This window comes from Rhododendron vialii, chromosome 13a, assembly GCF_030253575.1.
Source record: "Rhododendron vialii isolate Sample 1 chromosome 13a, ASM3025357v1".
Classification (NCBI taxonomy): domain Eukaryota; kingdom Viridiplantae; phylum Streptophyta; class Magnoliopsida; order Ericales; family Ericaceae; genus Rhododendron; species Rhododendron vialii.
Window position 1 is genome coordinate 2,257,300 of NC_080569.1, and position 11,898 is coordinate 2,269,197.

Sequence of the window (11,898 nt, forward strand, 5' to 3'; positions counted from 1 at the left end):
GCTGTAAACGAACTGAATCGAGCCGAACCTTGTTAAGTTCGACTCGGGTTCGTTAAGGTATGAGTTCGGCTCGAGTTCGATTCGAGCCTGAACAACTTGGCTCGAGTTCGACTAGTTAAAATTTTTCAAGGCTCGGGTTCGGCTCGGTTGGGTTCGTTAAGATACTAGTCTGGCTCGAGTTCGGCTCAGATTCGGCTCAGGTTCGATTCGAACTTGAACATCTTGGCTCGAGTTTGACTCGTTAAACTCAAATGAATCGAGCTGAGCCGAATCTAAGCTCGAATTGAGCTCGTCAAGACTCAGGTTTGATTCGACTCAGCTCATTAAACTCAAGCGAACCCAAACTCTCTCATTGATCGTATAGAATTTGGAAGAAAAATAAGTATTGAATTATATATACAACCTTAAATTTTTTTACATTTACAAATAGACCCCTATTGAATTATTAATTAAATTTAAGTATAGGTTCGCGAACCTAACCGAGCCGAATACCGTTAGGCTCAGGTTCGGTTCATTTACGGAACGAGCCTAGAATTGAGGTTCAGGTTCAGTTCGTTTAGCAGACGAATCGAACTCGAACGAGCTCTTACCGAACTGAGCCTCGAACAGTTCGCGAATGGCTCAGTTCATTTACGGCCCTAGCTGCCAAGCACCCTCTGCCAAGTGGGTGCCAAGCAGCTGATCTAAGTGTTCATCTCATCAATTGACTGCTCGAATCTTGATAAAACAATAGACGGTTCAAATCTATATGCGCTCAAATTCAATTTGAACCGTCTGTGCCGAGATGAACAATTGGACGCCGCTAAACACCCGCTTAGCAAAGCGTGCTTGGCAGCATCCCGACCCCTTCTTTTTCTTTTTCTTGGTTTTTTCCGTCTGCTCTTATTTGGACTTTAGAAAGGGAAGAGAAGGAAGGATAATAATGAAGAGAAAATTTTAAATCAAAGTTTAAAACAAATTTAGAGAAAAAATTGAACTTAGTTTTTTAGAGCTCCCCTTGTCTTTTTTAGAAACCAAAAATAATTGAAGAAAGATTCTTAAAAGTTTCTCTTTCTTTCCATTTCTTTCCCTACACTTAATTTCTCATGAAAATTGAAATCAAACCATCAGTCTTAGCATTCGGATCGGATATGAGACTTACGAATTTCTTTTGCTACTCTCAAATGAGTAATTATGTTTACTGCGCTAGAGTTCTCTGATATTTTGACATTTTACTTCTAACTAATAGTAGCATAGCGCAAGTTTTGTGCGTAAGACATGGTAACTAACTCTTTGTGCAAAATTATGAAAAATGTTTTCAATTTGCACCTCTAATGTTTTTTCGGTACCTTTTTCTGCTTTTTCTTTTTTCAATAAAACCCATGTAATTTACTCTTAAGTTTTATTTCCTGTGTGCTGGTAAAAAAAAAGTTTTATTTCCTGCGATGCAGATGTGCACTAGGGTCCCGTTCCAGAACTCCTAATAAGTATTTATTTTTTAAGAATTCAAGTTCAAGCCCAAAAAACATGTATTTATGCAAATATTTTTTTTATTAATATAGATGTTGTTTGATAGATCTCATCGAAATCTTTTATACGGTGTAAAATAATTTTTTATTTATATTATTTTTAATTAAAAATGTGAAGTAAACTGTTTATTTTTTAAAAAGATTTATGGAACAGGCCCTAGAGGACACTCCAGTCCCATTCTTACTGCTCTTTATGTTCTAATTTCTCTCCCCTATGGAAGCATTTGCTTACAACAATTGTGGCTGCAGCTTGATCATCGTCTGTGGGATTAATACTACGAGAATAAATTATATCTATTATCCGGTGTAAGACCTCACTTTTTTACCATCATCCATTTCACTTTTCCATTAACAATGTAGGCTCTCATTTTAGTTGGTCTTTGGACGGAAAAGTACTTCATTATGTCAGACTCCGTTTTAGAATTTGGGGTGTTGTAATGCACCCTTGTGTAGTGCGTCGTAGGGTGGCAGACAATCGTCGATCTCATTTTTTACTGAAAAAAATTGTTTTTAATTTAAACCGTTGAAAACGCTCTTGAACGGTTACGATGTTGTACAACCCGCGCACTACAACAGGCAATGCACAACAGCGCATCAGGATCCCTTTATGGAGTATTCATTTTTGTCCTTTCTCTGACAACTTTTTGCAAAGATGAAACAATGTTTGGGTCATTGAATTTTTTTTCGGAAGGTTGGAGTATTAAAGCTCCCCGTCGGTGAAAGGAAAAATACGCAATACTCTTAGAAAATTAATTGCGGTAGTGAACTATAAAATACACAATATTCTTCAAAAATTAATTGAGGTGTGCATGTGTTAAGTCGAACATAGTTATCAAAATAAATTATAAAAAATTTAAAGCATTTCCTTTGATTATTTGTCTTTCTTCTTAAAAACTCATTTTTTAATTATTTTTTTGTCATTAGCTTACTTATCAAGTGGGTAGAGGTACCCAATAAGTTTTAGAAAATATGGTAATTTTGTTTTAAAAAATTGATGATAGACAAGAAAAGTATCAAAACCTTTATAACTTCTTCATCTCAAAATTTTTCCATTTTTTTGGAAGTCTTTGAGTATGAGTAGTTGGGTAACCTGCTAATGAAAGACAACTACTCCGTTTTAGAATCCGGAGGTTGTAGTGAGCTGTAGGGTGGCAGACAGCCGTCGATTTTATTTTTTTTTGAAAAAAAATGTTTTTAATTTAAACCGTTGAAACACTCTTGGACGGTTACGATATCGTACTACACGCGCACTACACAGGCAGTGCACAATAGCGCATCCGGATCCCTTTATGGAGTATTCATTTTCGTAAATTGCTACTCCCCCTGACACACACCCCCGGCCCCACCTCCCTTTTTCCAGATTACCCCCGCCCCCCCCCCCCCTCCTCTCTCTCTCTCTCTCTCTCTCTCTCTCTTCTTTTTTTCCACTTTCTGCTTCTTTTCTTCTTCTTTTTTTTCCTTTTCTTTTCCAGTTTTTTTTTTCATTTTCTTTCTTTCCGGTTTGATTTTTTTTTTCTTTTTAATAATAGGTTCAAGTCTAATTCTAGGCTTTGTAAAGCAATTGAGAGAAAAAAAGTGTTTCAATTGATCATATTTATCCCACTGTTTTCTTTTTCTTTTTTTGTCTTTTATAGATTAAAAAATATAGTTACGAAAATAAGTGTTTCAATTTTTAATCCGTTTGAATCAGTGCAAAGATGTTATTTTTCTGATCATTTCATCCTAAATGGTCGTAATAAATTTTTGGCTCCAAAGCCTTTCAATGAACACCCTAAGAGAGTCCTGAAACTAAATAATGAGTCTTAGGTTGCTCGTTGAAAGGCCGTAAAGAAAAAAATTCATTAAGATTATAATTAGTGTTCGGGAACTAATTACGAAATGTATTTTGCAAACAACATACTAATCCATAATACAAATATTATATTCAAGATTACTTTTTTTTAACTATAGTACAATTTTATAAATTTGTTAACCATTATTTAGCATAGATCCTCTTAACTGATTCAGTAGTATGTTGCTTCAAATCACGTTTATACTCCATAGGATTGCAAATGAATGGTTTCTATTTTTTTATAACTAAAACGGAAACGTTTTAGGGGCTACTATGTCAATGGCGGCAGCAGAGCCCTCGGGTCCCCCATACTTTTTAATTTATTTTTTTATTTTTTTATTTAATTACTTATATCTTATTTATTTAATTTTTATAAATACACTATTTGTATATTTAAAAATATAATTCAAGAATTAAGTGCTTTAATTCTCAATTCAATTAAATAAGAGCAAAGATCGTTTTTTTATTATTTTATTTTAAATGGTCATAATGAGTTTTTTGGTTTAAGACTTTTCAACAAACTCCCTAAGACTCATTATTTAGTTTTAAGACTCTCTTAGGGTGTCCATTGAAAGGCCTTGGAGCCAAAAATTTATTATGACCATTTAGGATGAAATGATCAGAAAAATAACATCTTTGCACCGGTTCAAACGGATTAAAAATTGAAACACTTATTTTCGTAACTATATTTTTTAATCTATAAATGACAAAAAAAGAAAAAGAAAACAGTGGGATAAATATGATCAATTGAAACACTTTTTTTCTTTCAATTACTTTATAAAGCCTAGAATTAGACTTGAACCTATTATTAAAAAGAAAAAAAATCAAACCGAAAAGAAAGAAAATGAAAAAAAAACTGGAAAAGAAAAGGAAAAAAAGAAGAAAAGAAGCAGAAAGTGGAAAAAAAGAAAAGGGGGAGAGAGAGAGAGAGAGGGGGCCGGGGGTGTGTGTCACGGGGAGCAGCAGCTCTCTTCATTTTCTCCTTTCTCTGACAACTTTTTGCAAAGACGAAACAATGTTTGGGTCATTTAATTTTTTTCCAGAAGGTTGGAGTATTAAAGCTCCCTGTCAGTGAACTGTAAAATACGCAATACTCTTCAAAAATTAATTGGGGTAGTGTTAGTAAACTGTAAAATACGTAACACGTTTCAAAAATTAATTGAGGTTCGCATATGTTAAGTCCAACATCCTGAGTTATCAAAATAAATTAAAAAAATTTAAAGCATTTCCTTTGATTATTTGGTTTTTCTTCTTAAAAAGAACTACTAGTATGTTTTTTCTTCTTAAATAAAAACTCATTTTTTAATAATTTTTGGTCAAGTGGGTAGAGGTACCCAAAAAGTTTTAGAAAATATGTACTGCAGTAAAATAATAATAATTTAAAAATTGATGATAGACAAGAAAAGTACCAAACACTTTATAACTTCTTCATCTCAAAATTTTTCCATTTTTTGGAAGTATTCGAGGATGAGTCGCTCGGTGTAACCTGCTAATTTCTAATGAAAGACAATTACATAAGAGTAATGATACAAATACAACTTTTAAACACAATTTCAGACAAAACCGTACATGTAATAGTTCTTGACCCGGTTGTGTCTGGATTCCTAGAGTTTTGTCCGCAAGGTGTGTTCCTAAACTTTTTCCATTACACAAAGCAAGCAGCGTTATTATCCTAAAATCCTAATGTTGCAATCGAGGACATTAATTTACGCTTTTTCACGCAATCAAAAGCCGAAGAAAGAATCCTTTTTTAGGATTTCCCTGAACAAAAAAGAATGGTGATTTCAATGTCGCAGAAAACTAGTTTCTTTCCTTATAGTAACATCTTCCTTGTTGAAAGGGGAAAGCATTATTTATGGGGCACTGAATGGTTGGTTTGGTTTGGTAGTACCCCAAAATAAACATGAATTAAATCGTTGCAATAAAAAGTGCTAAATGAGCCAATGAGTAGTCCCATGGACTTAATGTACACGGATTTATTGGTATAAATGGCATTTAAAATTATAATGACGTTTTCACGGATGTTTTTTCCTTTTTTTTAATAATTGAATTTTCAGATCAGTTTACGCGCACTTCGACTAATTCCGGGATTATAAAATTAATGACCGATCAAACTTTTAGTGCCCCTAAGGTTTGAATATTTGGCCTCTTGTAAGATTTGAACGTCACGAAAGGGCATTGCAAACAAACAAATTTACAAACCAATAAAGCATGATGAAACCTATGCTCTGAAGTCTCGTTTTTGCAAGGCAATAAAAACTGGAAAACCATTGGAAAATTTTCTGATTAATAAGACCGAAATGTTATATATATATATATATATATATATATATATATATATATATATATATATATATATATATATATATTTTTTTTTTTTTCTTTTTTCCTTTTTGAGTACGAACTTATAGTAGCAGTTGAAGTTTTGGTTTGTAAAAGGTGGAAAATTCAAGGAGAAAATCCTATTTAAGGAGGTGCTGTAAACACACTCAATTGTGACCGTTCAAAGTTAAGATGTTAATGAACTTTTTTTCGGAGGAGAGTTAATTATAATCGATCATAATTGAAAATTAATCTCAACCATTAATTACGTGAATAGACGGTTGATATTGTGCAGCTCTGTGAACAACCTGTTCACGGAGCTGAAAAAGACTATCTCAAATTCAACAAGGGTTCAAAGACAGAAGACCCTCTTCTTCCATTCCGAGATTTCTTCTCTTCCTCACAATAATCTCTCTCTAACTCTCTCTCTCTCTCTCTCTCTCTCTCTCTCTCTCTCCTTCCCCTGTTTCTCTTACCATCATTCAATCTCCCCCCCAACCTCTCCCCTAAATTTCCTTCTCTTCCTTGTCTTTCTCTCTCTTACCTCCCAGCCTCCAATGGCTGCTGCTTTTCTTTCCCCTTAATACTTTCTCTCTCTCACTTAAATGCAAACGACAGGATGGCCTTCCTGAGGATTTCCTCTTCCTTCCCACTTCTCGGCCTCCTGTCTCTCTCTCTCCTCCTCACCACCACCACCTCCCTGACCACCACCACCACCGGCATCCGCCTCAGCATCATCCGAAAACCCACCCCGAATGTCCCCATCTTCCGCGAAGCCCCAGCGTTCCGCAACGGCGAGACGTGCGGGTCCCCCGCCGCCGACCCGATTCACGTCTCCATGACCCTCGACGCCAATTACCTCCGGGGCACCATGGCCGCCGTGCTATCCATCCTGCAGCACTCCACGTGTCCCGAAAACGTCATGTTCCATTTCCTCTGTTCCCGGCTGGAACCCGAGATACATTCCAGCATCAAGTCGACATTTCCTTACCTCAGTTTCCGGGTGTACCGGTTTGATCCGAACCGGGTTCGGGGCAAGATATCGAAATCGATTCGCCAGGCTTTGGACCAGCCGTTGAATTACGCGAGGATTTATTTGGCTGATATTATTCCGGTTGAGGTTAAGAGGGTGATTTACCTGGATTCTGATATTGTTATGGTGGATGATATTGCTAAGCTGTGGGGAGTGGATTTGGGGGACAAAGTATTGGCTGCACCGGAATATTGCCATGCAAATTTCACCAGGTAATAATAATATGGAAGTCACATAATGCCTTTTAAGTTGTGTCTTCCGCCGCGCTTTCAATCACCGTTCTCGTGCATTTTAGTAGTTTGGGACATTTTTCATTCTCTCGATCCCGCTCAAGCACACAAATGTAAATTATGTGAAGTGGGATGGACCAATGAGAGCGGTTGGGACCGTCCACTCTGCCACCCAAACTTGAAGCCGGGAAAAAAAATAAAAATTCTGTTGCCGTTTGAGAATCATTTTTCGAAATTTTGAGTTATTTGAGGGATTTTAGAAACCTGTTTTTTGAGTAAGTTTTGAAAAAGAATTTGCCATTAAGAAAATATGAAAATCGTGTTTTCGAAAAGTTTGGGAAATTATTTCTGCTTAATCTAAGTAGGATAGGATGATATGCGTTTTTTTTGTTAAAAAGTAGTTTCTAAAAAGTGTTCTAGATAATTGCTTCTGAAACAAAAAGCCGAGGAACATAATTTTAAAACACAACTGTGTCTCCAATTGTTGGATGCATGTGGTCCATGTGCGTTCAACGATTCTTGATACGGTTGTGTCCGGAATTGCGTTTAAGTTTTGTTTTTGTTTTTAATTATCGGCAATGTGTTTTAAAGTTGTGTAAGTAGCATTGCTCCTTCTAAAATTATCAATCATACATTGCATTTTTGAATTCCGCACTCCAAATTAAAATCCTGTGTTCGTCCCTGCCAGGTACTTCACAGACGCGTTCTGGTCCGACCCGGAATTTGCGGGCACATTCGGAAACAGACAGCCATGTTACTTCAACACAGGGGTAATGGTGGTGGATGTGGATAAATGGAGACAAGGTGGTTACACCCAGAAAGTTGAGGACTGGATGGTGGTTCAGAAGCAAAAGAGGATTTACCATCTGGGTTCATTGCCACCATTCTTGCTTGTTTTGGCTGGAAACATAAAGGCCATTGATCACAGGTGGAACCAGCATGGCCTTGGGGGTGATAACATTGAAGGGAAATGCAGGAGTTTGCACCCTGGTCCCATTAGTTTGCTCCATTGGAGTGGAAAAGGGAAGCCTTGGTTGAGATTGGACTCGAGAAAACCCTGCACCGTCGATCATCTTTGGGCCCCTTACGATCTATACCGTTCATCCAAACATACTTTCGAAGAATAGAGTTTGCTGACCCGGACATCCCCGACCTTCAAACCAAAAGAAGAAGAAGAATAGAGTTTGGGAAGGGGTTGAGGGGTACTTTGGGGATTGAGAGGTGGGAATTATTGGGAGAGAAGAAAGAAATCAAGAAACAAGAAAAAAAAAGGCAAGAAGACATGAGAGAGGTTCTTGAAAAGAAATTTGAGAAATTTAATTTAATTTTGAAGTGTTGTGTTGATGAAAGGAGATTTTTTTTTTTTTTTTTGGTTTTATTTAACTATGGATACAAGAAGGGGGAAAGGGAGAGGGTTATGTCATTTTTTTTTAGTTTAGGAGCTGGAAATTGGATTTATGGGGATGAGATTTGAGTGGATTTGTGGGCTCCTCCATTAATGGCGTTTTGGAGCATGAGGGAACATTTATTTTTATTTACTTATTTATTTTGAGTTGGACGGTTTGTTTTACCAACATGGCTAAGGGGATCATAAACGATCAAAGCTAATTACTTATTCATTATTTGTCTTTTTAATCTGTTGATTAGTGAGTTAAGTACTTATTTTTTGAGTTAAATCATGATTCTCCATAATTATGATTACGTAATTAGATTCCTCATTTATTCTTTTATTTTTCTGTGTCATTATCGTCCGTTGTATAGTTTTTTTTTTTTTTTTTTTATGTAGCTGATTCTCTAATTTAATTGATAGACTTTGTAGATAGCACTCAATCTTTATGGCTTTGGGGATGTAATCTGAATCCTTTAGTGCAAATCTATATGGTTTGAAGATGTCCTAATGGGTAAGAAAATAAAACTAATTCCTGTGTCGTCTTTAAAAAAAAGGAAAAAAAATACTAGTTCCTTAATTGATTTTTTTTTTTTTTGTCATACATTATACAACAGCGAGATTAAGAGAGTTAGTAAGTTAGCAGGTTAGTCCACATGGGGTTCAGAAGCTGTCCATAACCCTGAACCTCAAACACGCCCCCCCGCAGGGCTCGAACCTAAGCCTCCCCCGGAGAAGCAATGCCTCTCACCAATTGCACTACAGTGGGTTTGGAAGGTTCTAATTTAGAAAAAAAAATGGAGCATATATATTTCAGAAATGTTTGGAGCTCTGTAAAAATGGAGCTAATGCTGTTGCGGAATCCAGAATCCCACAGGGCTGAACTTCCAGTCAAGCGAAAGAGAATCCAAGCCCACTGGGAAAATTTCGAAGACCTAAGTCATACAACTCGTTTGTGTGAGCAAGAGCACGAGCATGACAGCGCCTTTAAAACACATCATCGGTGAACTATCAAAATTCGTCGGAACGAGCATTGAGAGTGGGAGAGCAATGTGAAATTTGAGAGCGAAAACACAAGGCGCGAATTAAGAACGTGAGCACATTGTATTTTGAAGTACTACGAGACTAAAGGTTGGGACCAATCGCCCAAACTTTATCACAATTGGGGTTGGACTAGAGCCAGCTCCTATCCAGTTTGGGCTTTTGTGGGCCCATTCTGGATCCACAATAATGATCGGAATCGTTTATTTTACAGAGCTCGTCAAGTTTGTCCTTGACGTAATAAATTAGCTTGATTTAACATCGACAAGTACGTGATCGAAACAGATTTGTACCAGAAAAGTGGAATGAAAAAAATAATTGGGAATTTGAGTTTTTCATTTTGTACAAGAAAAATGAGATGAAAAAAGGAGTAATTGCAAACTTAAAATTTTCATTTTTTATCGTACAAATCTGTTTTGATTATGTACTTACCGATATTCATTTCTATTGTTGACAAACTCAACGATTTTTTTAAAATGAACGATTGCGATCAAATGGGCCCACAAAAGCCCAAATTGGACCCGGAACGACACATCTAAACTGGACAGGAGACGTGGGCTTACAGCTCCAAAAAGCTTATGAGCCCAAAATGAGGTGCACACTTCACACCTTGCGTATCCTATACTAGACTGTTGCTTGGCAGTACTATTACGTACAGTTTCAGCAGCTTCTGAGAATCTAATCTCTCTCTCTCTCTCTCTCTCTCTCTAAGCGATAGTTGAATCCATAGCCCCAATCATGAATTTCTGGAGATCCATTCTGTCAGAGGACCCGGATCCTCCACTGAACGACAACTCCCATAACTCCCCACCCGAATCCCCCACAAACCCACCTCAACAACCCGACAACGACGACCACCACAACCACTCAGATCAGGCGCCTCCCAGTTCCAACACCGGTACCGGTAGCGGGTGGGACTTCGGAGGTCTAATCAAGACCATCGCAACCCGATCCGAATCCGTCATCGAGACCTACCGCCGCGACCTCAAGGAATTCCAGTCGGGTCTCCAGAAGGAAACGGAGGCGTTCCGCGAGGCTGCCGGCCACGTCGTGAAGGATCTCCCCGCCTCGATCGACGGCGTGTGGAAATCGACGGCCGAGATCATCTCGCACGGTAAGGAAACCCTACTCGCACCCTCCGATAGCGAATCGGATTCCAGTTCGTTGAATTTAAGTAATCGGGGCTTGAGTTCTAATAAGTACAGTAGATTTAATGCGCAATTGCAGTCGATTCAGAGTGATTTGAATACTTACTGCGAAGAACCGGAGGATTTAGAAGATTATGCGAAGTGGAAATTAGGGTTTGTGTTGGAGGATAAGAGTGAGGAAATTAGGGCTTGTGTTGAAGAAAATGGGAATATGGAGGGTATTTATAATAGGGTTGTGCCGGATGTGGTTGATCGCGATTCATTTTGGTTTCGGTATTTCTATAAGGTGGATAAGCTTAAGCAACAGGAGAATGTGAGAGCTAATCTTGTTAAGCGAGCGATTTCAACTGACATGGATGAGGAATTGACTTGGGATGTGGAGGATGAGGACAACAACGATGATGAAGAGACTAGTGGGCTGTCGAAAGGAAATGAGGTGGGAAATAAGGATTTGGGTATTAAAAAAGTGTCCGAAGTTGTGATGGAAAATAAGGAATTGGGTAGTGAAGAAGTGCGCGAAGTTGTGAAGGAGGGGAGTGGGATTAATGAAGAAGAAGTTGGGATGTCTAAGATTGTTGAGGGCAATGTGGGTAATGTGAATAAGGTAAGTGTTGTGGAAATAAGTGTTAAAGACGAGGAGCAAATTTCTGAAGTGAATGTTGGTGAGTCGGTATCGGTATCTGATGAGAAGGTGGATTTAGAAGGGAAGGTTGATAGTGTTGATTCTTGTAAAGATAGTGATGTTTCGATTGTGTCGACTCAGCCGTCATTGCCTGAGGAGGAAGACCTTGGGTGGGATGAGATTGAGGATCTCGGTAGCGTTGATGGAAAGAAAGAAAGGAATGATGGGAGCCCCAATGTATCTGAACTGAGGAAGAGGCTGAGCGCGGCAGATGAGGATGAGGATTTGAATTGGGATATTGAAGATGATGATGATGGGGCTGTCTCAAAGCCTGACTCCAAGTAGTAAATTGTTCTATTGCAAGAACACTACTACTGAATGTATACAGGAGTGTGTTCTGTTATGTTTCACATTATAACCGTGTTAAGTTGCATAGCGTGGTGGGTTTCTTCATTATGTATTTGGTTTATGAAGCAAAATCATTCATTCATTCTGTTATTGTTGTGTATAGTACCGGGAGTTGAAGTATATTTGATTTCAATAATAATGGAAACCTCTACGTTTATATAGCCCTTTTTTGTGGTTGCTGAATTATTGCTTTTGATGGTTCTATGGATGATAAGACAAGGCATGCAAAACTTAGCGTCATTGCAATCTTCATTTATTGGTTGATTGTTTTGGACATTTTCTTTCAGAGCAACAGAGTTCGGATGTTCTGAAACGGGGTAGTCGTCGAAATTAACACTGATGACTGAACTACTACGTATGAAATGAAT

At 37.8% G+C, this 11,898-nt stretch overlaps 2 protein-coding genes across 2 annotated transcripts; both read left to right on the forward strand.

Moving 5' to 3' along the window:
• Positions 1 to 6,020: 6,020 nt before the first annotated feature.
• On the forward strand, positions 6,021 to 8,093 carry LOC131313598 (probable galacturonosyltransferase-like 4). The gene is made up of 2 exons (XM_058341983.1): positions 6,021 to 6,906; positions 7,613 to 8,093. The coding sequence occupies exons 1-2, from the start codon at positions 6,281 to 6,283 to the stop codon at positions 8,049 to 8,051; spliced, it is 1,065 nt and encodes a 354-aa protein (XP_058197966.1). The 5' UTR covers positions 6,021 to 6,280; the 3' UTR covers positions 8,052 to 8,093.
• A 1,864-nt stretch (positions 8,094 to 9,957) lies between these two features.
• Positions 9,958 to 11,691, forward strand: LOC131313597 (uncharacterized). The gene has a single exon (XM_058341982.1). It carries the CDS (start codon positions 10,091 to 10,093, stop codon positions 11,465 to 11,467), a length of 1,377 nt encoding a protein of 458 aa, XP_058197965.1. The 5' UTR covers positions 9,958 to 10,090; the 3' UTR covers positions 11,468 to 11,691.
• The last annotated feature ends 207 nt before the right edge of the window (positions 11,692 to 11,898 follow it).